The 24361-nt window shown below is 29.1% G+C and overlaps 1 protein-coding gene across 1 annotated transcript; it reads left to right on the top strand.

Annotated features, from left to right (window-relative positions):
• The first annotated feature begins 14892 nt into the window (after positions 1–14892).
• LOC105433134 (cytochrome P450 6k1-like) lies at positions 14893–20229 on the top strand. The gene is made up of 6 exons (XM_089083256.1): positions 14893–15037; positions 15317–15888; positions 16372–16596; positions 17683–17957; positions 18323–18503; positions 19135–20229. Exons 1-6 carry the CDS (start codon positions 14979–14981, stop codon positions 19290–19292), a joined length of 1470 nt encoding a protein of 489 aa, XP_088939382.1. The 5' UTR covers positions 14893–14978; the 3' UTR covers positions 19293–20229.
• The last annotated feature ends 4132 nt before the right edge of the window (positions 20230–24361 follow it).

The following is a 24361-nucleotide window of genomic DNA, read 5'->3' as shown; positions in this document are numbered from 1 at the left end:
TATACATTTGCGCAAATATTTGCAATTTTGTGCAACAAATACGACAATCTTATCATTTTAAATATTTTGAACTAATAAATTAATAACTGCTCAGACAAAATGCTAAAAATTTAAATTAGTCGAAAAATTAGCAGCAAATACTAAGTAAATTTGGATTTTGGACAAATTTATAGCTATCTGTGTCTGCATAAAAATATTTGGCAAGATTTGCTTCGTTTCTGCTGCCAATCTACTGGTATATCAGCAGGTTTTGTCAATATTTTTGGCGGTAGTTTGCCGACATCGTCAGATTTTATAAATCTTGTGTAAAATTTGTTACCTTTTTGCCATTAAACATCGATAGTAGACTCTGCTCAAAGTCTGTCTCTGCAGATTTGTCTATCAAGGCGGAAAATATTCATAATCCGTTTTTATTTCAAAAAATAATCTTAAATAATATTTTAAGATTTTAAAATGCTAATACGGCTTTGTTATTTGATTCATGACATTTTAAATATGTATAAAAACTAATTACCGAGTACCAGTCTTATAACATTCAACAAACGTTTTAACATTAATATGTATACACGTTCATAAGCAAGTGTGATTGATACAGCTTAAATATTTGAATCTGTTTTAAATATAAAAATAAATGTAAATACGATCTTAGCATCTAATATACATCTAATTATAAAACAATAGTTCTAGTATATATACGTACGTTGAAGAATCAAGGACAATTCGTTCGGTCAAAATTAATACCGGTAATACGAATTCAGCAAGTAATCAATAAAATAGAGAGACGCGCTTGTCCTTTGCGTGAATATTATTTGCAACACATTTCATTTTATTTACTCCTTTTCAATATTCATTCTATTTCTAGTTAGCATTTCAGACGTGTTCTTGAAAAGTTTATTGTCGACAACGATTTGTTTTGTATATTCGTTTTCTGTTATCTAGGGGGGCTTCTGTTATCTAAAGCCGTTTTATTGAGTTATGATTGGGACGGAATTCCTTCGGAGAAGTATTAATTAGTGCTGATATTTTATGATATTAATTATTCGTACGCTCTTCGGAGCCAGATACGCTCTTCGGAGCTATAAATTGAATATTTTCTTATTTTCAAATAAATCTCTTCAGTTTTTTTCCCTTTACTTAATCAGCTGTCCTTTAAACACCCTTCCCTGGATCCAATATCACTTAAAAACGATTTCTGCCCTTTTCCATCCCTTTACTTGGACTATGACAATCCAGATATTTATAAAATTTTATTTATTTTTACCGTTCATCTTACAAAACAACGTAAGATATATATAATGCAAATATATAATGCAAATATATAATACAAAACGCAGAAATTCTTAATACATTCCATGCATTATTAACATGTCTCGTGCAAAAGATATGTCACGCACAACACGTGCACTCTTGCATTCGCATGACATGACACAATAGAGACAAAAGGAAACAGGAAGAGATAAAAGATTCTTGATAAGGAAATGTTTCCTTTTAGTATTAAAATTATAATAAAGTCAGACTAAGCTCTTGTCTGACAAGAACTCGATAATAACGTGAACGTGTTTTTTTTTTTTTTAATTTGTCTACTTTAACTTACAATCTCTCTGATTTTGCTTTACGATATCTCTGTAGGATACGAAGAAAAAAAATAAAAAAAGGCTTTTATTATGTAATTTAAGGGCCCACACAATGAAGTAAATATTAGGAATGGGAAACATTAAATTTTGGAAATGTAAATTTGAAATAAAAATTAAATGTAACACACAATATATGAATATAAATAAGTATAAAATACTGTAATATCTTACACTTACTTGTACTCGTTGTGCGTTACATTTAATTCTTATTTTGAATTTCTATTTCTAAAATTTAATATTTGTTCTTATTCTTAATACCTCCTCCATTGCAGGGCTTAAATAACTGTCGATTAAGCTTAGTTAGAACTCAGCTGAGAATGTTTGCTGAAGATATAAAAAGTAAGTCGGGTTTATTTCGGAGTTTCGTGCAAATAAAAATATAACCAGAGATATCTTGCAGTCGTTTTGGCATGAATTTCAGTAGTTTCGCGTGAACTTGGCGATACTATGCTACAACGAGTTTCTCGATGGTTCGACATGACGATTATAATTTTTCCGAAAGAAAATAGATAAAATCCAGATAATTCAGCGTGATATAGCATATCGAGCAAACTAATGCAATGCGTTAATATTACGTTATTACATATTTGCTGATGTCACGTTACGAATGCAGCAACATGACTACACATGTAATCAGTTGAAATTTTAAGAGTAAACGGTCGGCAATAAGTAAATGGTAGGTACATTGTCGACAACATTGTCAACCAGCAATGAATGATTAATTGTTCCATCTTGAGCATCAGGCTGAAAATATAACGCAATAAAACATACATAATGATTTCCATTTGTTGTTGCGTATATATGTTTAAGCAATAAAGTTTTTTTAATTCGTTGGTGAAATGTCACATATTTACGACAATTTTTCAATAAAAGAATGTATAATTATACTTTTCGAGTTGTATGCAACATCGTCGCCAAATGGATGCGACGAAGTTGTATTTCTTGTAAATACAAGCCCTATTAAGTTCATTTCTGAAATGATTATTTGAAAGCGATTTCTCCAAATAAAACTCCAGTTGGAGCTCTTTCAAATGGGAGGCTTTAAGATAAAAATAAATTAATTATATTAAAAATAACTAAAAGAATATCTTTAAACAAATTTCAAAAGCGATTAAAAAATGTCTACAATAAATTATCTTTTCATGGGCTATATTCTTTCATTAAAAATATCTTTATAGAAATTTACACATTTTTTAATTGTCTTAAGACGACTTGATGCTGTCTGAGATATGTAACATTCATTATTTATTACTCATTATTTATGCCATTATGTTAACATGCTATTGAGTACAAATAACATTGAATACAATGATGACTTGCATCAATTTGTTGTCAATATGCTGTTAATCGCGGATAACAAATTGATAATACGAATTCTCGTCAAATTATCGTCAAGTTGATTAGCAAATGTTGACATGTTGATGTTGACATGTTACTATCAATTTGTCATTATTAAAGTTAGAATTCCAGTTTGGTCAATGCGACAGACATAATGTTGTTTCACCTTGTCCCAAGTTTGTTTAAATTAGTTGCTACAATGATTGTTGATAACGTGACAACAAACTCATAGTATTTTACTATTTGAGAATTTTTAAAAACTACCAGTCTACGCCGTAATTAATTATTTATAATTATACATTTATATATATATATATTTATTTATAATTATATATTTATAATTATATATTTTATATATATAATTATTTATAATTATATTTTAATTACTTATATTTTTCAGATTTAATTATTTAATTATATTACATCTTAATTTAATAAATTTTTATATATTACCTAGAATATAACAAGGACACTTAAGTCTATTTTTTTCATTTTTTATTAATTATTTTTCTTCCTTTCTTCTATTTTTCTTTCTTTTTGTCATGTGCATGTTTTTCAAAAAAGGGAAATCGAAACAACAATATATATCGACATATATATCGATCTACTAATCTTTATGTACTAATCTCTTTTTTAAAACAAGATAATCCTGCAATAAATAAGAAACTTTTAAAATAATTATATGTTTAAAGTATCTTTATCCAAGATAAGAATCTGAAGTATTTCTAATAATACACATGTCGTTTATTCATAATATCTCACGATACGATTTAACATTGAAGAAAAACAATAAAATATATATTTAACAATAATAACACTAATTTAGAGAAATGTTAAAGCTAAGACTAACCAATATTAATTTCAAAAATAAAAAATAATAAATATATAACAGATATTAGTTTATTAGTTCCTTTTTTTTTATATCATTGAGCTTCAACAAAATATATCGACTCTTCTTCTGCCCCGACTTCTGTTTCTTGATATCAGAGAAACTGCTGAGCAGAATCTGCTATTTTACCCGTTTTAATCCAGAAGGTGATCGTAGGGCGCTTCCTAGCAAGCCAGGAGCTTCTGGCAGATCGCTCCCATCTTCAAAGCACACGAGATAATTCTCGAGTTAAGGCGTTTCTTAACTCGGCCCCCTTAGGAAGGCCTCGTGCAACTTCCATCGCTGTCGGTGACAGAGCAGAGAGCTTCCGAACCGCAGCAAATTCTAAGTCCAGCCTGAAAATCCGCCCGAAAAAGACTGAGACGATACGTTTGACAGGCGAACAGCTGTTCGGCCACGCGACAAACACCACGCATTCCGAGACCCCGCGCATCGTCTTACAACGCGCCGAATTCGTAGAAGAGCCACGAATCGAGATTATTGTAAGATTCCTGGTCCTCCGCGAACTTTTTCAAAGAACGGCGAACACGATTCCGAGATTTAAAATCTAATTCAAGTTCTGTATATATTGTAAATATCGAGCAAAATGAAGTTTGTAACAATTAGTCAGTAGTTGTAAATAGTTTCCAATCTTTTAAATATATACGTGTACATATTAAAATCCAATTTTATTAATAAATTTTATTATACTTTTGCCAGGATTTTTGCTAATATTATTGTACGAATAAATTTACACGAATAAGCAATTTGTCATATGCACTGCTCTGTATGTTGCTATAACATTTTGCACATATGCTGTGTTAAATATATCTGTGATTTTTTTATTAACAAAATTTGTAGAAGGAATTTGATAAAATCTCATTTCGATAAACTTGACTATTCGGGATTTCATAAACTAGTTTTTATCTATTTACTAAAAATTTTGAAAGACAATTTTGTGTTTCTTTCAAAGATAGTTGTCATTTAAAGGATTACGCAAAAGCGCAAAAAAGCTCTACCTTGAGATTTTTTTCTTAAATAATTATAAGAATTGTCCATGCGCATGCGTTATTATTTGAAATAGATGATTAAAAATTACATAACATAAGATGCATTCCGTTTCTCGCATCGATATACATGATTTATTCTTATTATTTACTGTATATTAAACAAGAAAATCTTTATAAATGTATTTCTTGCATTTTATATGCATTTATATCATGCAAGAAACACATTCATAAAGATATCTTTCTGAGAAATTAATAATAATTGCACTCCGTTAAACGCAATTAGAATATATATTTGATAAAAAAATTGTTCAATTTTTTATTTTTTTGTGAAAACATATATAACAAATAGAGAAACGAGCAATAAAAAGATGTAGCAAACGAGAAAGAAAAATATATTTAAAATAATTTAGATAAAATAGAACAATAATCTGTTTGAGATAATAAACTTACGTTTTAATTTAGTGTAACTCTTCTTCAGTGTTTAACATAATAAAATATATAGACGCATAATTTTTCAGTGTTTAACAATAAAATATATAGACGCATAATTATGAAATTAATATAGTAGAACTAATTATTAAAAAAATAATGATTAGCCGCGGACAAAATAAACAAGAATCGGAGAGCATGCAAAGAAAAAAATAATTTGTTTACTAAAAGTAAAAAACAAGTCTGTAAGAGGTTATTAATACTAGTAATAATTAAACAAAGATGTCATATGTGAATATAAATTAAATAAAGAATTAAAAATATAAATTAAGTTAAAAATAAAGTTATACCAAAGTCGGGTATGTGAATAAAAATGGGTAATATAACTAATTTCATTTCTTACATTTTAACATATGTCTTTAACAATTCCACCTATACATACTTTGTTGTTATATAACTGTTTATCTACTGCTTTGAACAACATATAAGGGACTACGTTATCAAGACCGACAAATCCGTGGCGTGCAGTTCACATGGCTAGAGATTATAATTTCCATTTAGATGATTGTTTGATTTATTGTTACAAACGACGAACATCCAGTATTGGCTCGCATAAACATTTTTCAATACACCTCTGACAATTTTGAATATTTACATAAAATATAAATATAAAAAATATAAAATATAAAATATTTCATTATTTACGAAATTTTTCTACATTAAATAAGCTATAGATAAATTTACATATTTCTCATCTAAATTATTATCATTTTGTACATTTTGTGTTGATTTTTTAGATTTACAAGATCATGTTATTTTTACATCTATTTTTGGTATACATTTACCGAATTTTTTTACAGAGAAAAAAAGCATTATCATTTCTACATAACCTTGTGATAGATAGCTTGGCGCATTTTTTTTTTTAAATAGTTTCCCCAGTAGTATAATTCACTTTTGTTACATTTCTAATGAAATAACTGCTCAAACTATCTTTCTTGCATTTCCAAGCAAAGTTCGATTCTTCGAGAAATTTGTCGTGTTGCAAGATGCATCATATCCGGAGTGATAATGTGAAAAGTCGCTAATAATTTCATTACGTACCTCATTTTGAGTACCATCATGTCTGCTCGACTTTAATATAACCCCAGACAAAATAATCGAGCACATTCAAATCTGGTGATCGTGCCGGCCAAACGATCGAACCATCCCGACCAATCCATCTATTTGGAAAATGCGTATCCAGAATTTCCCGCACTCTGCGAGAATAATGTGCGGGAGCTCCATCGTACTGAAAAATCAACGTTTCCCACTCTTGGAGAGGAATGTCCTCCAAAAGAATCGGCAATTGATTTTCAAGAAACTCTGCGTACGCTTGTCCATTAAAGTGTGCCGGAAGAAAATATGGCCCGATCTGAAAATCGCCCATAGAAACGTTAATACCATCACGTGTGTGCGTGTGTGTGTGTGTGTGTGTGTGTGTGTGTGTATGGTGTGTGTGTGTGTGGTGTGTGGTGTGTGTGTGTGTGTGTGTGTGTGTGTGTGTGTGTGTGTGTGTGTGTGTGTGTGTGTGTAATTTATATAAAGAAAATGCTCAATATGTGGAACTTACAAATTTATGAATTCTTATGAATTTAGCACAGATAGACATCAAATATCAATTTTATGATTTTTTTATTATATCAAAAAGTGGATGTAAGAGTTACTGCCGATTTGCCGTTTTTCTCTGATTTAGAATGTTATAGCGTTTTCCACTTATTGACTCAACTTGACTCTAATTCTTTCTCTTTTTATCTCATGCTTTTTCTCTATTACTTTTCTCTCAGGCTGCGTTCCAATATTCACTGCCAGTACTGAAAATATATAGCTTGGATCATGTATATTATAGATTTTCAGTACTGGCAGTGAATATCGGAACGCAGCCTCAGTCTTTTTTTGCGTAATGCGTGACTCAACTTTCGGAGTCAGCAGATTAAAAGCATTATTTTATTATCTTTTTTATTATTAGTCATTGTATATATGTCGAGTATATATGTTGCATGTTTCAAATGGTTGCTTTTTTTGTTTTTTATTTTTCTTAGATCAAAAAATAAATAGCATGAAAAGATTACTCGCACTAAATGAGGAATTAATAAAAAAATTCATTCCTCAAATAGGATGCAAGTAAGTTTTTTTTCTAACTGGAAGCATCTAATAGCAGAAAAGTGTGTTACTTAAGGAGAGGTATCTTTTAACAAGCATATACTTTAACTTTGTATCTCAATTCTTTTCTTAAAAAAATTTAAAAACATATTTTAAATATTTCTAAAATAAATATCTATATTGAATTGTAAATAATGCTCTTGAGTTTTACAGAATTCTAAGAAAACTAATTAATCACAAAAGACGTATCAATACTTGACATGTTAAAAATACCTGATCAAACAGAATTTATATAGATATCACCTGAAAAGCCTATTTGAATAATCCTTAAATATTTGAAAGTGAATTGCTTGCTTGAAGCATGACAATAAGTCATGGCCTGAACTATTTTGCAATTGGTCAGACACATCCTTTGAGATTTCAATACCTCAGAAAAACAAGATTTATGGCATCACAATCATAAAGAGAATCTTCTTTTCAAATATCTAGGCTATTGATATTTTAATGCGTAATTATTTAAAATATTGGAATATGCTTCAATTACCTAATGCATATCTGCTGGAGAATATAGAATTTGCATACTTTGAATGTTCTTCTTTCTCTTTTTTTTGTGCTATTTAAAGAAAACGTACATTTGATATAATTAATTTGCAGATTCAGCAATATTTTAAAGAATTATATCCTGGAAGAAAAGATGGTTTGAAATATTAAAATGGGATACAACCAAGAAAATTTTGATTGATCTTCTTAAAGCTGAAATTTCTAAATCAGATCAGTATGGCAGAAAATTACTTACAGACTTTATTGCTACAGATATAGGTATTAATGAAGAGATCATATTTGCTGTCTAATTTTTTTTTAGCATAAATTTTTGTAACTTTATCTTAGTTAGTTAATGTATATCTTTTCAGATCAAAAGTTTTTCTTCGAGCTCGAGCCATGCTTGATGCAATCTCTCCTGTCGCGCACCAGGAGGATTATTTATATTTGCTAGTGGCGTTGGAGGATGTCACTGCTGCAGTCCGATTTGCATCCATCGAGAGATTAGGATCATCATCTCTCTGGAGTATTGGTCGTGGGGAGAGAATATACATGTATATATGTATATGTAGTATATGTATATATGTGTGTATCATTGAATTGTTGACGTGTTATTCTAAACACGTTATTACGATAAATATCATCACATACCTCTGTGGTCGAAAGAATAAGATGCTTATCCGGTAAGCAGGAGATCTAGGTTCGATTCCTGGCTGAGGTGATATCCTTCGCAAAAATAATTGCGGATTTTTACGATTGGTTCGTGGTCAGGCCTCGTCGTGGCACACGCCTCTCCCTTCTTATTCTCTTTCTATAAAGCTAAGATCATCAAGTATAATTATAAAGATAATTATAAATGATTCTTGTAAGAAATTATAATCAAGAAAATTTGCCTTTATTTTTTGATTATCGCAATGGCTTGTATAACCGTTAAATAATGATAGAATAGGTTTTATTCTCTTAGGTTTTTATATTATAGGTTTTAATAACCACCTTCATTGTTATGAAGTAGTATCAAATATGGAATGGTAAAATATGGAATTTTATGAAGAATATCAAAACCTTGTTTCATGTTCTTCAATTTATCATAAAATAACTGTAGATGGAAATTTTTATGTATATTATAGACATATTTTATAAATAAAAGACATATTTTATGAATTTATTACTAAGGAAAAAATGTAATATTTTGTAATGCCTAAGAAAAAATTAATGATATTGTTGCGGCCGTGCGGTGTTCCGTTCGGCGCTGCTGAAATTAATCAATATCAATCGATAAGAGTTTGAATAGAGGATCGGCCCTTGGCAACGCGTCGTTCTCCGACTGTTATACAGATTTCACGGCCAGATTCCGCGGTGGCCGGACGCGTTTCTGTACCGTTGTACCGTTGGTTTAATAAAGAGCGAGCTTTTCTTTAAACGGTGTTCTTCCTTTCCGAAAGCGCTCCGCCGAGTATCGCGATCTCGAGAAGTAACGCCGTGAACGCGACAATTTTGGGGTTCATTCATAAAATTGTCGTCCCGACAATATAATTGTTAGCACATATTTTTAATATAAGAATAAATCTATAATCTTATTACATATTCTTATGTAAAGATTTAATCTCTCTAAGATTTAATTATCGCTATCACTTCTAATTCATAGCTAGAATATTTCATCTCGGCCTAAGTCGTTTTTCAGCTGGCGTAGTAAACCGGGTGAAAATTTTGATTGTCGGGATTCCTCTGTAATAGTATCGCGCCGAATTCTAACGCAGACGCGTCCGTGCATAGCTCGATCCTCAACCTTTGAACGATACAATTATACAATACAGGCCCTTGACTCAATATTTCCTCTAGTGTTTCAAATGCACGACATTGCTCGTCTCCGAAATAAAACGTAACAACATCTTTTTTTAATAAGTCTGACAGCGTTCGGGCTATATACTAGAATACTTTGAATTTTGAAATGAACTTTCTAAAGTACCCTGCAAGACCAAGAAAGCTTTGTACATTTCTGGCGCACACAGGTTTTGGAAATCTTTCAACTGCAGCAGTCTTACGCTCTGATGATCTAAGCGATCCATGTTCAATTATGCATATATGCCCTCCCTGGCGAAAATAAAGAATTAAACGTAAGTCGAATGTAAGAGAAGAGTGACAAAAGTGTAAACAAAAGAAGCGTAGATTGGAACGATGGAACGTAGAAGAAGCATTAAAACGCTTCGTAAACGTTTTACGCTTCTTTTACGTTTCGCTCGTGCGCTTGAAGTAAACAATTCCTCCACCCTGTATATGCACGCACAATATACACGTATATTACAAAATTCACTCCAAACTGATATCATTGAGCATGATATTAGCATAATATTATAAAAATAATTTATTTAAAAACACATGTGAGCGCAATATAAATAATCGCATGGTGCAATTTGAAATACTATTTATTATTTTAATAATTCAAACAATCCGCGCGAAGGCCGGATGTGCAATCAGGCAAGGACGTTGACTCGCGATAACATCGAAACGCTGACAAACCGAAACAACATTTTGACACAAAGGATGAGCTGAGACCATATATAATATAATCACGCGCCTAGGCACGCGAGCGCGATAAAAAGGAAGCGAGGGTGAATAAGGTACATACGTCATCTAAGATCAAGTACGTCATCTGAGACACTTCTGTCACTTCTGTCAATCGAGTATACGTTGTCAGTAACGTTCGATCCACTTGTAACTTGTTAAAAGAAAAGAACGCGTAAAGTTCTGGTGACTAAAGTGTTTTATTGTACATATATATATATAAAGTGTATGTCAATTCGATCCTAACATGTTTCCATCGCGCCGTTCTGTTTCTTCGCGGAAGCCAAATCCCGACGAGCTCGAGCGACACAACAATTTTGATGGCAACAGCGGGATTTCGAAGTGCATCATGCAAGAACTTTGCGCGTTCTTCTTTTAACAAGTTACAAGTGGATTGAACGTTACTGATACTTGAACGTTACTTGATTGACACAGAAGTGTCTAGGACGATTACTAATATTGGTTGTAACATATCTATAAAATGAGATATCTTAAGGAGTTCTCTTAGGATGCCTCTGGAAAGTAATGATTAATGATAATTACTTTTTGAACAACATTTTCAAGATAAGTATATGTCCTTTTGAAGAAGTTTTTTTAAAGTTTTCATTCTGACAAGCGTGCTGTCCAGAAAATAATGACAAATCCTATTAAAATTATTTTAAAAATTATTTTAAAAAATTAATAATAACAGTTAAAGATTCTGTATAAAAATAGATGAAAAATATAAACAAAGAACTATTTGATTAAAAGATAGATAACAATGCTAAATGTATTTTAATAAGTATTTTAATAAATATTAACGTTTATAAAAATTCAATCGAGCAATGCAAATGTTTCGATCTTCAACATGATCATCTTCAGTGCGAAAATAATTAATAAAAACAAATATATTAAATATTTAATAAAACATTTTTCCTAATACATGTCAAATTCGATTAATAAAAATTCAAGATGTCTTACAACTGTCTAAGATCTAAAATTCATAGATGAGAAAGAAGTCATAAGACTCGGTCTCAAATCGAGTTGAAATAAAAAAAATTGTTTTTATTGGTTAGATCAGATATGATCATAAAAAATATATTTGATGAAATCAATCAATCAATTGAAAATAAATTATCTCAGAATGATATGCGTATAAAAGCTATTCATCGTGAGATTCACATGAATGTAAATGTGAAAAAACTATTTTAATTCGACAAAATCTTGAAATAGATATGTAAATTAATATTTCTTTTTCTACAGACAGAAAGTAAAAAAAAAGAAAGTAAAAATTTGCTTAACAAATTTAAAGAAATTTGAACATCTCCTAATAAAAGAGACAAAAAGAATTTTTTTATAACAAAATTAAATGAAAAGAATATTTAAATATGATGTGATAAACGAGCAAATGAATATTTAAAGAAAGCTTTTAAATAAATATCAACAATAATATAAATATAAATTATAATAATAACGCATATTTAAATTAATAATAAAGCAACAAATTTTTATATTATCTTATTTTGTTTTTATTTTTAATGAAATATATTGCATCATACTGGTAAAAATTTTTTATGCAAAAATATAAATATATATAATATATATAAATATATATAAATATATATAATATATAATATATATAAATATATATAAATTTATATAAATTTATATAATTGTATGCAAAATATGTTCATATATATCATATTAGTTTCTTTCTTTTATAAAACTTCTATTTGGTATAAGAAAAATAATAGTAGTAATGAAAAAACAAAAAATAATTAAAAGGATAATTTTTACATTGTTTTTTTTACAAAAAGTTAAATTTGAAGAAATAAGAAAAAATTGCCTGTCTAATCATATATATATATATAAAAAAATATATATATTAAAAAATATATATTAAAAAAAATATATATGTATATATATATATATATATATATATATATATATATATATATATATATATATAGAAGGAATGGTCTTCGCCTTCTTTGGTACAAATTCCCCGCTGGCAACCCATTGTTTGGACTATTCTTTGGTCTCAGGTGTGTAGTAGTATATCCATGTTTCGTCCACGTGAAATTGTATACGAACAGTGTAATTAATTGTGCTTATTAATTGTTCCTTCTTTATAAATGGTTTACGCGTGTCGCGTGAGTGAGAGTTGTGCGAGTGACCGCCGCGGAAATGCGACATTTTTGGTGGCATCCATGTTTCCAGGGGGGGGGGGGATAGCGGACAATGACGTCGCGTCGGGAAATGTTCAAAGGCCAATCGAAAATCATGAGGCACGAGGATCTTCCGTAAGGAGTCGCGTGGCGAGGAAAAGGATTTGCACACGCACGCCGGAGGATGACGAGATGTCACATTTGGAGACCATTCTCCGTTCTATACAGCAGAAACTCCTTCTTCTTTGGAAGGAGTGAGTAGTACAGCGGCGTAAAGCTGAATTTTTACAGCGCTCAGATGAGTGATTGGCCTGCCAAATGCCAGGCCAATCATTAATTAATTAATTTCTTTTTGTTTTAATAAAATAAATTCTGTTTTTCCTTAAATTCGCATTTACGCGGTATTGAGTAAAAGAAAATGCTTTTACGTTGATTCCTTTGGCACGGTTTGATTTATCGGACGGATGCGCATATGTTTTTCAAGTTTGGCACGAGCTTTGATATTTCGGGTTTTAGATAGGAGGGAAATCAAGTAAATAAAGAGTTAAATAATCTTCGAAGTTTCTTCCGAGTGTTCGGAAAGTCGAATCTGTTTAAATGGGTTTCGTTTAGATAAGTGAATTTTCGTTTCGGGAAAGCGTTTTAGATTGGATCGTGATTTTCATCGGAGTCTGTGGGAAGGTTGAATGTTCTTTCCGTTCGAAGAAGGGAAAATGATAAGTTTGTAAATATTTTTCTATTTTTCAAAATATTTGGCGTCTATGGCGGGAGATCGTCTTTTCCGAAGCCCGAATATCTGGCTGAATAATAATTCTAAGAAGTCTGCCTCGCCTTCGGTTTTTTTAAACCGTGGTTTTTTTCCAAGGGACTTAGGGCGAATGCCAAGGGACTTGGGGAGTCTTTAAAGACGATAGGTCCATGGTAGATGGACCCCCTCCTTGTCCGAAGAAATCAAGAAAGAAGCTCTCAAAACTCAAAATTCAAGATTCAAAAAAGAAGTACTCAAGAACAAGATTCGGAAAAAAGAAAGAAGAAATCAAGAAAGAAATGGAAACGAATCTCTGCAGTGACTCAGTACTCAGTACCAGGAGGAGATTGTAAGATTGGGTCCAAGAGTACCCGGCTCCTGGTGACCTGTAGCAGCAACTCAGGGTAAGGCAGAAAGTCATGTGGTACCCAGGGATCTTTACCAAGGAAGAGAAGGAGGCCGCTTTCTGCAGAGCAGTTCCTGAAGAGAAATGTCGGGACGACAATTTTGAAGGAAGGGGGGAGAGGAGTTTATGGCCGAGTGGAGCCGGTGGTCCGCTCATTTTTGGTTCCCGAGTAATGTTGAGAGGATCGTTCCTTGCCAACGCACCGTTGTTTATAGACTATTGATTTACTGATTAGAGAAATTTGACAGAGATTCATGCGGGACGATTTTGAGAGGTAACGCGCGAACGGATTACGAGCGCGAAATTATATCACGAACAGTGTAATTAATTGTGCTCATTAAAGTTTCTTCTTTATAAACGGTCTCTATTTACGCGTGTCGCGTGAGTAAGAGTTGAAAGCTCGCGCCGCGAAAGCTCGACAATATTATGTTAAAAGTATATGTATTATACATGGGTAATTTTTCAAATCATCCAAAAACTACTATGACTGATAAGATCCATAATAACTGTAACGAATGAAAGCGTTTGCTGATATTAACATCTTAAATAATTAGAAATATTTGCATGAAAAATCTTTTAGTGACAATGAATAATTATAAATCAAAAATGTATTTAAATGTATTTAAATGTATTTTGAAGGAGTGTTTGAATATATTTAAATGCAATCCAACCGCTTTTTGTGGCACTTTATCTACTACTATTAATGAAATATGGATTTATCATTATATACCAGAGACGAAATTATATACAATTTTACATACACATTTTATATAGTTTTTACACATACATGTTACATAACATATATACATATACCTATACATATTTATATAGTTTTTATATATACATGTTTATATAGTTTCGTATAATAACATAATTATTTATATATGATGATATTATATATGAGAAATGTTTTACCGGGGATTATCTCGATAATCATTTTAAGTGCAATTTATCTCGATAATCACTTTAAGTGCAAGGAAATATAACTTTGTAAATTTCTCTTGATCCGCTTGATAATTCCCTCTTCAATGTAATTTTTACAATTTAGATAGGCTTAGAACGTAAGCGAGCCGCCGTTATCAAGTATAAAAGACCGTGGAAGAGCTACTTGATTCAGTATTAATGAAACGAGTGAGGTAAGAGAAACAAACTCGATCATGTTAGTCAGTCTTATATTGGTATTTACGATAGTGATACTCTTCTGGGTATATACCAGGTTAGTATGAGTAAAAGTTATTAGATATAAGATTTAACAGTATTTAAAAATGTTAGAATTAATAATAATTTTGTCATACAATTTCTATTGTTCGTCACTTTAAATGTGACTGTCTACTAATACTGTCAATCCTCGAAACTCCTTAAAAATGACTAAAATCACTTTAAGGCCTGTCCAATCTAAATTTTAATTTCAAATTTTAATTTCTAGTTAAAACATACAATATTAACAATTTATTACAAATATTACAAATATTACAAATTTAAATGTTAATCACAGTTACAAGTTAAACTATTGGAAAAGACGTGGTGTCGAGTTCCTTCCTCCTCATCGTATCTTCGGCAACTTCAAAGATGCCGTGCTCTTTCGTTCCGCGCCGGGATGGCACATCGGCGATCTGCACAAGATGGCCCGCTCGGACGCGCCCTTCGTCGGCTTTTACATTTTCCACAAGCCGTGCTTGTTGTTGCGCGACCCGGAGATCATCAAGTACTTCATGATCCGCGACTTTGACAATTTTTCTGATCGCCATTTCGCCGGCTCGACTCAAAAGGACAGTATTGGTATGAAGAACCTGTTCGGTCTCAAGAATCCGGCCTGGAAATACTTGCGGACTAAAATCACACCTACCTTGACCAGGGGCAAGTTGAAGCAAATGTTGCCATTGATGCTAGATACCGCGAATCCCATGATGGAATACATAAAGGAACAACCGATAAATAGCGACAACGTGAGAGTGATAGATGCTCAAGATCTCAATTATAAGTTCACGACTGATTTGATCGCTTCAGTCGCGCTCGGCACGAAAATAGACTCTTTTCACTATCCAAATTATGAGTTTTCAGCTGCAGGTATTCATTCTCAAGTTAATGTTATTTATTAATGAAATTGATAATAAAAGTGGATCAACTAAATAACGCACTGGCATATCATGTGACATTGACACACTGCCACACATGATATGCTCCGAGATAGTCAATACAGAAATAATTCATAATATAAGTTTGTTTTAGCTTGAGATTATCATGAAAAAACAAAAATAAAAATCAATAAAAAATTCAAGATTCGAAAAATACTATTTGCAACGTCTATTTGTTTCTTGAACTTTTTAACCCTAATACGAAAGATCTTGATACTTTATTCAGATAATTAGATTAATAAACGTGCTACGTAAAATTGTTGAGAGGAGGAGTAATCTATTATAAATTATAACTTTACAAATAATAATTTGCTTACAAGATCCATTTTTACTTACAAAGTCATTGATTTACATTTACCAATTCACAATATTGAAAGTTGACAATATGTGATAATTTGGAAATAATTCTGTCCAGTCCAAGAATTCTTTTATGGATTCAAGAGGATGGTTGCCCTCGTGACAGTGTTCTTCATGCCTGAATTGGTAGAAGTGATCGGTACGAGAATGCTTTTCAACTCTTCCTTTGTAGGAAAAATCTTCTGGAATGCGATGGAAAATCGCGAAAAGACCGGCGAAAAACGAGGTGATTTCATTGATTCACTGCTTCAATTAAAGAACAGTGAGCAGGATCCCGTTTACAGTAAGTGATTAACACTGTGAATATTATTTTTATGCTTTAATTAGTAGAAATAATTTTATTACAGATAAATCCATTATATTTAAAGATTTAAGAATTAAAAATTCGAATCAAATCTAATAATCAAGTTTTATTTTCTAAGGTTAGTAAGAGTAATATTTGTAATGTTATAAAAAGTAATTTTATAACATTGCAAAATAATATAATATTTTATATATATATATATATATATATATATATATATAAAAGTAATTTTATAACATTGCAAAATAATATAATATTTTTTATAATATTTGCAAAATAATTGATCCAATTTAATTATTTTAAAATTTTAGAATGTATCTGTGAAATTTGAAAATAATTTTTATTATCAAAAATTAAATCTCTTTTATAAGTAGTATTCAAATTTAAAAAATAAAATTACTTTAAAAAATATGATGTTTTAAGTAAAAGTTTTAAGTAAGTTTTATTTCATACTTTTAATTATATTTTTATTTTACGGATTTGTGTGTGTGTGTGTGTGTGTGTGTGTGTGTGTGTGTGTAATAATTTAATTGTAGTTATTAATTTATTATATTACAATACAACGTATTGTCTCGAAGGAATGTAAAATTTTTCATAATGTGTATTCATAAAAAGTTTAAACGTATTTAATTCAATTTAAGTCACTTTGAGAGAAATATTCTCATTTTTCGAAGTAATATATTATAAGTCTTTTTAGGTTCAAGTGTATTTGAAGGTATTTTCCAAAGTAATCATAAAGAAGTTAAAATTTCATAACAAACAGATTCATATCTACATGTAAGATAATCTCAATGTTAACTGTATTATCAACTTGAATTTTTATACTTTTCACTTTGATAAGATTCATCTTGGACCTGTCATTCCAGAAATACTTATTATTAATTAATGATTATTTTTTTTTATATAATATTAATCATTTTTATATAATATTTCAAGGTTTTTGGTAGAATATTTATCAAATTTGTATGAAACGTAAATTTTTTCGAGTAATGTTTAAATATTAGTTAAAATCGAACAAATAAAGTAGATTAAAACTTAACGATAAATATTGAATGCTTATCACAGAATTCGAAGGAGAAAATTTGCTCTATCAATCCGGCACTTTCTTCTCTGGCTTTGAATCAAGCTCTACATGTACATCTTTCACCCTGATGGAACTGGCAAACCATCCAGAATACCAGAAATTGGCTAGAAAGGATATTAATAGAGCGATTGAGGAGCATGGCTGGACATACGAAGCGTTTACCGATATGAAGTATCTCGATCAAGCTATACTCGAAAGTTTGAGGCTGCATCCACCTGTATCTACCATTGACAGATACACTCGTCAGGATTACCAGGTGAATCTGAGATTTGATTATTGTTACTTTCGAAAATCTCAGCTTATTTTATAATGCTTAATTTGATTCGACATTTCAAGTTGACTTGAATTTGAATAAGAAAAATTAAAATTATAAATTCTTCTATAAAATTTACTTTAGAAAAGATAGAAAAAGCAGAAGTTTGTAGCATTTATTGATTTTCTTCAATCTTCTTATTTTTCTGATCTGACAGATATATTAAAGCAATTTTGTTTTTAACTAAATTTCCAATTGTTTACAGTTTGTGTTACATTTACAAATTTACATTTTGTTTTCAAAGCGACACCATTAACAATTTTAGTTTTATATTAAAGATATATATATATACATATATAAAATTTCAGATTCCCAATACCGATATTACTATAGAGAAAGGCACGCCAATATACATCTCTTTATATGGACTTGGAGTGGACCCAAGATTCTGGGACGAACCAGAAGTATTCAATCCCGACAGATTCGCCGAGAACAAAAATATTCCCGATGCCTACATGCCGTTCGGATCTGGACCTAGAATGTGCGTAGGTAAGTCATAATAAAATCAATGGTGATATTATTATTATTAATATTGTACAGATTTATTTTAAAAACATATATTTTTCTAAAAATAGAAAGAGAAATATTATATATATAATTATGACGTATAAAGAACAGTGGAAAAAAATAAAGATAGCATAACATATATCAGTACAAGAAGTACATCAAAATCTTATCAAGATATCAAAATAAAAGTTTATTTTCCATTGAGAGATTATCATTTCCTTTCCTTTGATAACACATACTTGTGATAAATAATTTTTGTTGCGTATAATTCAATTAAACTTTAGTACATTCTTATATAAGCCATAAGAATAACCCAGAAGATTATTACAAAAAAATAAAAAACTTAATTATTTAATTCTCTAATTATTCTTCATTAATCGCATAATTATAATGATTTCTATTATACAATCATTTCATAATAATTGCTCTCAAATAATATTTTTCCTACTTGTGATCTTTCGAAGTAAAAATTATTTGAAATTTCTTGTAACTTGAAGTTCGATCAACTTGAAGTCTCATAAGATGCTTAGGGAAAATTATTACAGGTTTTTTAATCATTTAATTTATCAAGAAAGCAATTTAAACAACTAGTCTTCTAAATTCTTGTTTGCAGGAATGAAAGTGGGTCAACTACACGCTAAAGTCGTCTTAGCTTTACTACTGAAGGATTATGAAGTTTGGCAAACCAAAGAACACACAAGCTTTTTAGACCCACGATCAACTTTTACAGCTTCGGGGAATGGAATTAATCTGCACTTCAGGAAGATATGATGACATAAAATATAAAATTTTACTAGATCGAAGTTATAACTGACAAAGTTATATCTGATAAAAATTAAAATAATAATTTCGATTTCAAATTTGATTATCGATTTAATAGGGAAGGGGTAAATTTAGATTTAGCTTTGAGTAGGCTAGCGTAGCTAAGTAGGCGTTGCAAGATCGTTGAATTAACGTTGAATTAGACGAGACACGTAGTTTGCGATAAGCATTGTCTTGAAATTCAGAAAAGTAAAAATTATTCGAAGACCCAGTCTGCCGATGGAAGTCATCTATTGTCTATTTGTTTGAAACATATATCAGCTGTAATTATCATTATTATTGAAATAATAAATTTCATAATCTCTACAAGCATTATGCAATGTTTGTACAGAATAGATTTCGTTTAAGTTTTTGTAATGCAGTATGACGTCAAAGCATATTCGGAAGATACATATATATGCCTTGTAAAAATTTTGAATGTCCCAACTTGATTTTTATGAATAAAAAAATTACATATTATAAATTTATCCTTATATAAATAGAAAACGAATATGAAATCAACTTGGAATAACATAATTTTTACGTTCGCAAAACATAGGAACAAGGCATTATTAAAATATTTATTGATAATATTCACCAATTAATTATTATAAATTATTAATATCATTATCTAATCATACTAGTTTATTGGAATTAACTTCTGCTGTATACCTTTAAGTCTTAAAATTATTTATAATTTAAAAATTATAAATCTATATAATGTGTCTAGCAATTCTAGAAAATTGTATTAAAAATATTTTGTTATTTGTTTAAAAAAATGAGTTGCGTCGTAAATACTTACATAAAAACATATTTATAAATTACTTATTTATTTATTATTTACGCTAATGAGAGCAAATAAATATATGTAATAAAATATATGTAATAAATTTTATTGTCTATTGTATATTTCTCAATTTTATTTACATCTTTTTGATATTTTATTTTTATTTTTTTATTTTTACTTTTATTATTTATATAAGGCACGGAAATAAATAGGAAAAAGGAATAAAGAAATAAAAAAGATAAGAAATGGTAGAGTAAAAATAAATAAAAGATCGTTATGATTTATTTATTATATAAGAAAATATTTTTTCAAAAGCAAGATATAATTGCTAATATAAACACACATGACAATATTGTTAGTTAGTGTAGATTTTTTCTAAAAAATTTTAACATTTATATTACATGCCAATACAAACAAACAGCAAAACAAAAACAGATCTGTAATTTTTACGAAATTATACCCGAAGAGATATATTAAATTTGACACATAATTTGCATGCAATTTTGCAGTATTTTATACAATTCGAGTAGCATTTTATAACATTTTACAGAAAAAGCATATAAATAAAATATTTAACAAAATATTTTTATAATTTAGCTAAACTTTTATATAGAATTACAGAAAGAAATTTACGCTAATGATGAGTATTAACTGAACGCTTTCTGTTAGATATGCTCATGGCATTCTCGTTACTTTTCGATGTTTTATGGATAGATAGAATAAAAATATACTTACTAACAAAAACATGTATATTCATTATCTGAACATTTCTATGATTCAAGTATTGTAATGCGCAGAACAGCGGAAATTATTTTACATATCAAAACTATTTAGTGCTTCATAATTAGAGACGTAAAAACTTTTTTTTAATACATTTTATACAAGCTAATTCTGTAGTACATTCTTATATCTTAAAATCATGTATAATTCGGAAATAATAAAACAAATAATAATCACTTATTAATGTGTATATCATTTTACAACAAGAAGCAAACAAGCTTCAAGGCGGCGTCAACAAATAGAGTTCTTTTATTAAAGAATCGTGAATAGAATTTGTGAGATGAATATTTGTGAGTATATAAACATGTTTGTCATTATCGAAGTAAATTTTATCATTGCTAATTTATGCGATCTTGCTACGCATAAATTTGATGACATTACCCGTGTTTCTTAAAGTCTAATTTATTCTCTGTAAATTTTTTTGTCCCAGGAAACGTGTTTCTTAAAGTCTAATTTATTCTCTGTAAATTTTTTTGTCCCAGGAAACGCAAAGTAATATTACATTAATAATAATTCCTTACTCAGCAATGTAATTGTTATATACAACATACATATTATATTACATTTACATTGTTGAATGGAAAATTGTAACATTGGTAATGTTACTGTTAATTTGTTTACTGAAATACAATATGTTTTTTACAACCAATTGTTATATAGTCAATTATTGTATAGTCTTAAAATGTTTATCATTAAAGCTAAAATTACAATATTATATTATTAAATTGATAATGAATTCAATTTATTATTGATACTAATATAAATTATCTATTTGAAAGATATTCTATCAAGAATTATTTAAACAGATAATCAAAGTTTTAAGAAAGAGATCCGGTAAAAAATCTTGTATAATATATACGAACATATAAATATATATAATTATAGACACATTAAGAGTATCCATTAATAATGTCATTTTTTGATATGCAAAATTTTATTTTATTTAACATTTTAGTACAGATTAATCTACAAAATAATCTCCATCATTATTGATAATTTTTTTCCATTCTTTCTGGTAAATTTTCAATTACCTTTTTGTAAAACGAGGATGATTTCATAGCAAAGTATTTCAGATTTTGGCCCATCGGAAAGATCAAAATCATTGTTTTTAATTTTTTTTAAACCAACACTGACATGCTCTGATATTCAAAACATTAGGATAAAGAAATTAATGACATTTGTGGCATTAGTAGCATTGTTACCTCGTTCATTGTCGTATATTTCGTAGCGATGATAATTTCTTGCGACCAATTCCTCTTCGTCTTTCAATTTTACCTTTCAAATATTTAAAAAGTCATATCTCTCTCCACGGAGTATGTGTCCAAGATATCCTATTTTTCTTCTTTTAATATTCCTAAACAGCTCCCGACTCTATAGTCCAGCCTTCCGAACGACTTCCTCGTTTCTAATTCTTTCCTCTCACAATATCTTGAGTAGCCGACGCAGAATCCATACTTCAAAAACTTCTAGTTTACTGATGAGATCTTTAGTGTCTATGTCTCCACTCCGTATAGCAAAACAGGTCAAACATAGGATTTGATGATATCTAAATTCTAAGTTCAGCCTACAATCGTAGAACAATCCGCCGAGTTTTCGACAGACAGCTTTTGCTTGGCTTATTCTACCTTTTATTTTCTCCTCCGGATCTTATTTGATATATTCTTGATCTTATTTCATATATTTAAGCTGAGTAAGAATTTGTCAATTATAGATACATTAAAAAAAGTAGATGTTTTAAATGTGATCTTTATTTTTTGTTCTTTCTTATGCTTGATAAAAAATTTTTTATATAAAAGAATATATAATTATATATAAAATATGTATCTCTCTCTCTCTCTCTCTCTCTCTCTCTCTCTCTCTCTTTCTCTCTCTCTCTCTCTTTTTTTCTCTCCATATATCTATAGAAGATATTTTCTTTCCCTTATCCATATATATATATATTTGATATATATTTAATAATCGTATAAAGTATTATATATATAATTATATAGAATAATATATAATATTGTGATCTTAGTTTAAATAAAAAAAACTGCTAAAATTATTTTTATAAATATTTTTCTGTTATTTTTCTCATTATTTTATATATATATATATATATATATATATATATATATATGGATAAAGAAAAGAAAATATCTTCTATAGATATATGAAAAGAAAGAAAGAGAGAGAGAGAGAGAGAGAGAGAGAGAGAGAGAGAGAAAGAGATACATATTTTATATATAATTATATAAAGAATAATTATATAAAGAATATATAATTATATATAATTATATATTCTTTTATATAAAAAATTTTTTATCAAGAATAAGAAAGAACAAAAGATAAAGATCATATTTAAAACATCTACTTTTTTTAATGTATCTATAATTGACAAATTCTTACTCAACTTAAATATATGAAATAGGAATTTTATAAATTGTCAAGTTAAATTAATGTCTGAAAGTTTTACAATCGGATGTTTATTAGAATTATTTAGGATTATTTAATTTTTTATAAGAAACAGAATTTTCAAAAATATTATTAGCCAAGAAATAATTTAGCCAGATAAAGTTGTTATTTCATAATTATAATATAAAGTAAATTTATTCTACTTTGACATTGAACACTTTGCTTTAACAAATGAATTTTGCCTCGAAACGCCCACATATAGAGTAACGGATCTATAATTTTCATTATTCGAGCTAGTGAAGCATATTGTGATGTTTAGGTTTTAGCGTATTATCAAAAAGTTTTATATAAATCATGATTCTTCCATAAGATTACGAAATAATTCTACATGATAATCAAGGTTGGGGACGGTAACACGTTACTTGTAACATCGTTACCGTTATAGTTACTTCTTTTTGGTAACAGAGTGATAACGGTGTTTTTCTTCTTTTTAACTGTAACGGTAACATAATTACATTTTTTTCAATAACAATAACGAATTTAATAGTTACTTTCATCGTTACTTTTATATTTTTGAATTTATTTGTGACACAATTTCTATATATTCAATATTCAATTTTTAATCATTAATTATATTTATAGTCTGTTGTTATATTTAAAACTCGTCTTAAGAATAGTTTTAAGAATAGTTTCATCATAAATCAATTACAAAAACAGATTTTATAAATATCGTCTTTTAAGACGATAAATATCGTCTTAAAAATAGTTTTAAGAATAGTTTCATCATAAATCAATTACAAAAACAGATTTTATAAATATCGTCTTTTAAGACGATAAATATCGTCTTAAAAATAGTTTTAAGAATAGTTTCATCATAAATCATTTACAAAAACAGATTTTATAAATATCGTCTTTTAAGACGATAAATATCGTCTTAAAAATAGTTTTAAGAATAGTTTCATCATAAATCAATTACAAAAACAGATTTTATAAATATCGTCTTTTAAGACGATAAATATCGTCTTTTAAGAATTTGTAAACAGAGAATTAAAGATAAAAAAGTGTAAACTTGCTATTT

Source organism: Pogonomyrmex barbatus, unplaced genomic scaffold, assembly GCF_055798465.1.
Source record: "Pogonomyrmex barbatus isolate J1 unplaced genomic scaffold, ASM5579846v1 scaffold7, whole genome shotgun sequence".
NCBI lineage: Eukaryota > Metazoa > Arthropoda > Insecta > Hymenoptera > Formicidae > Pogonomyrmex > Pogonomyrmex barbatus.
Note: the sequence above shows the minus strand (reverse complement) of the source record. Positions and strands in the feature narration are given on the sequence as shown.

What these genes read in the sequence shown, in the direction of transcription:
- LOC105433134 (XM_089083256.1), top strand. Translation starts at nt 14,979, where the DNA reads ATGTTAGTCAGTCTTATATTGGTATTTACGATAGTGATACTCTTCTGG. An exon ending in ACACTCGTCAGGATTACCAG is followed by an intron (nt 17,958 to 18,322) that starts GTGAATCTGAGA and finishes ATAAAATTTCAG; the next exon opens with ATTCCCAATACCGATATTAC. An exon ending in TGGACCTAGAATGTGCGTAG is followed by an intron (nt 18,504 to 19,134) that starts GTAAGTCATAAT and finishes TCTTGTTTGCAG; the next exon opens with GAATGAAAGTGGGTCAACTA.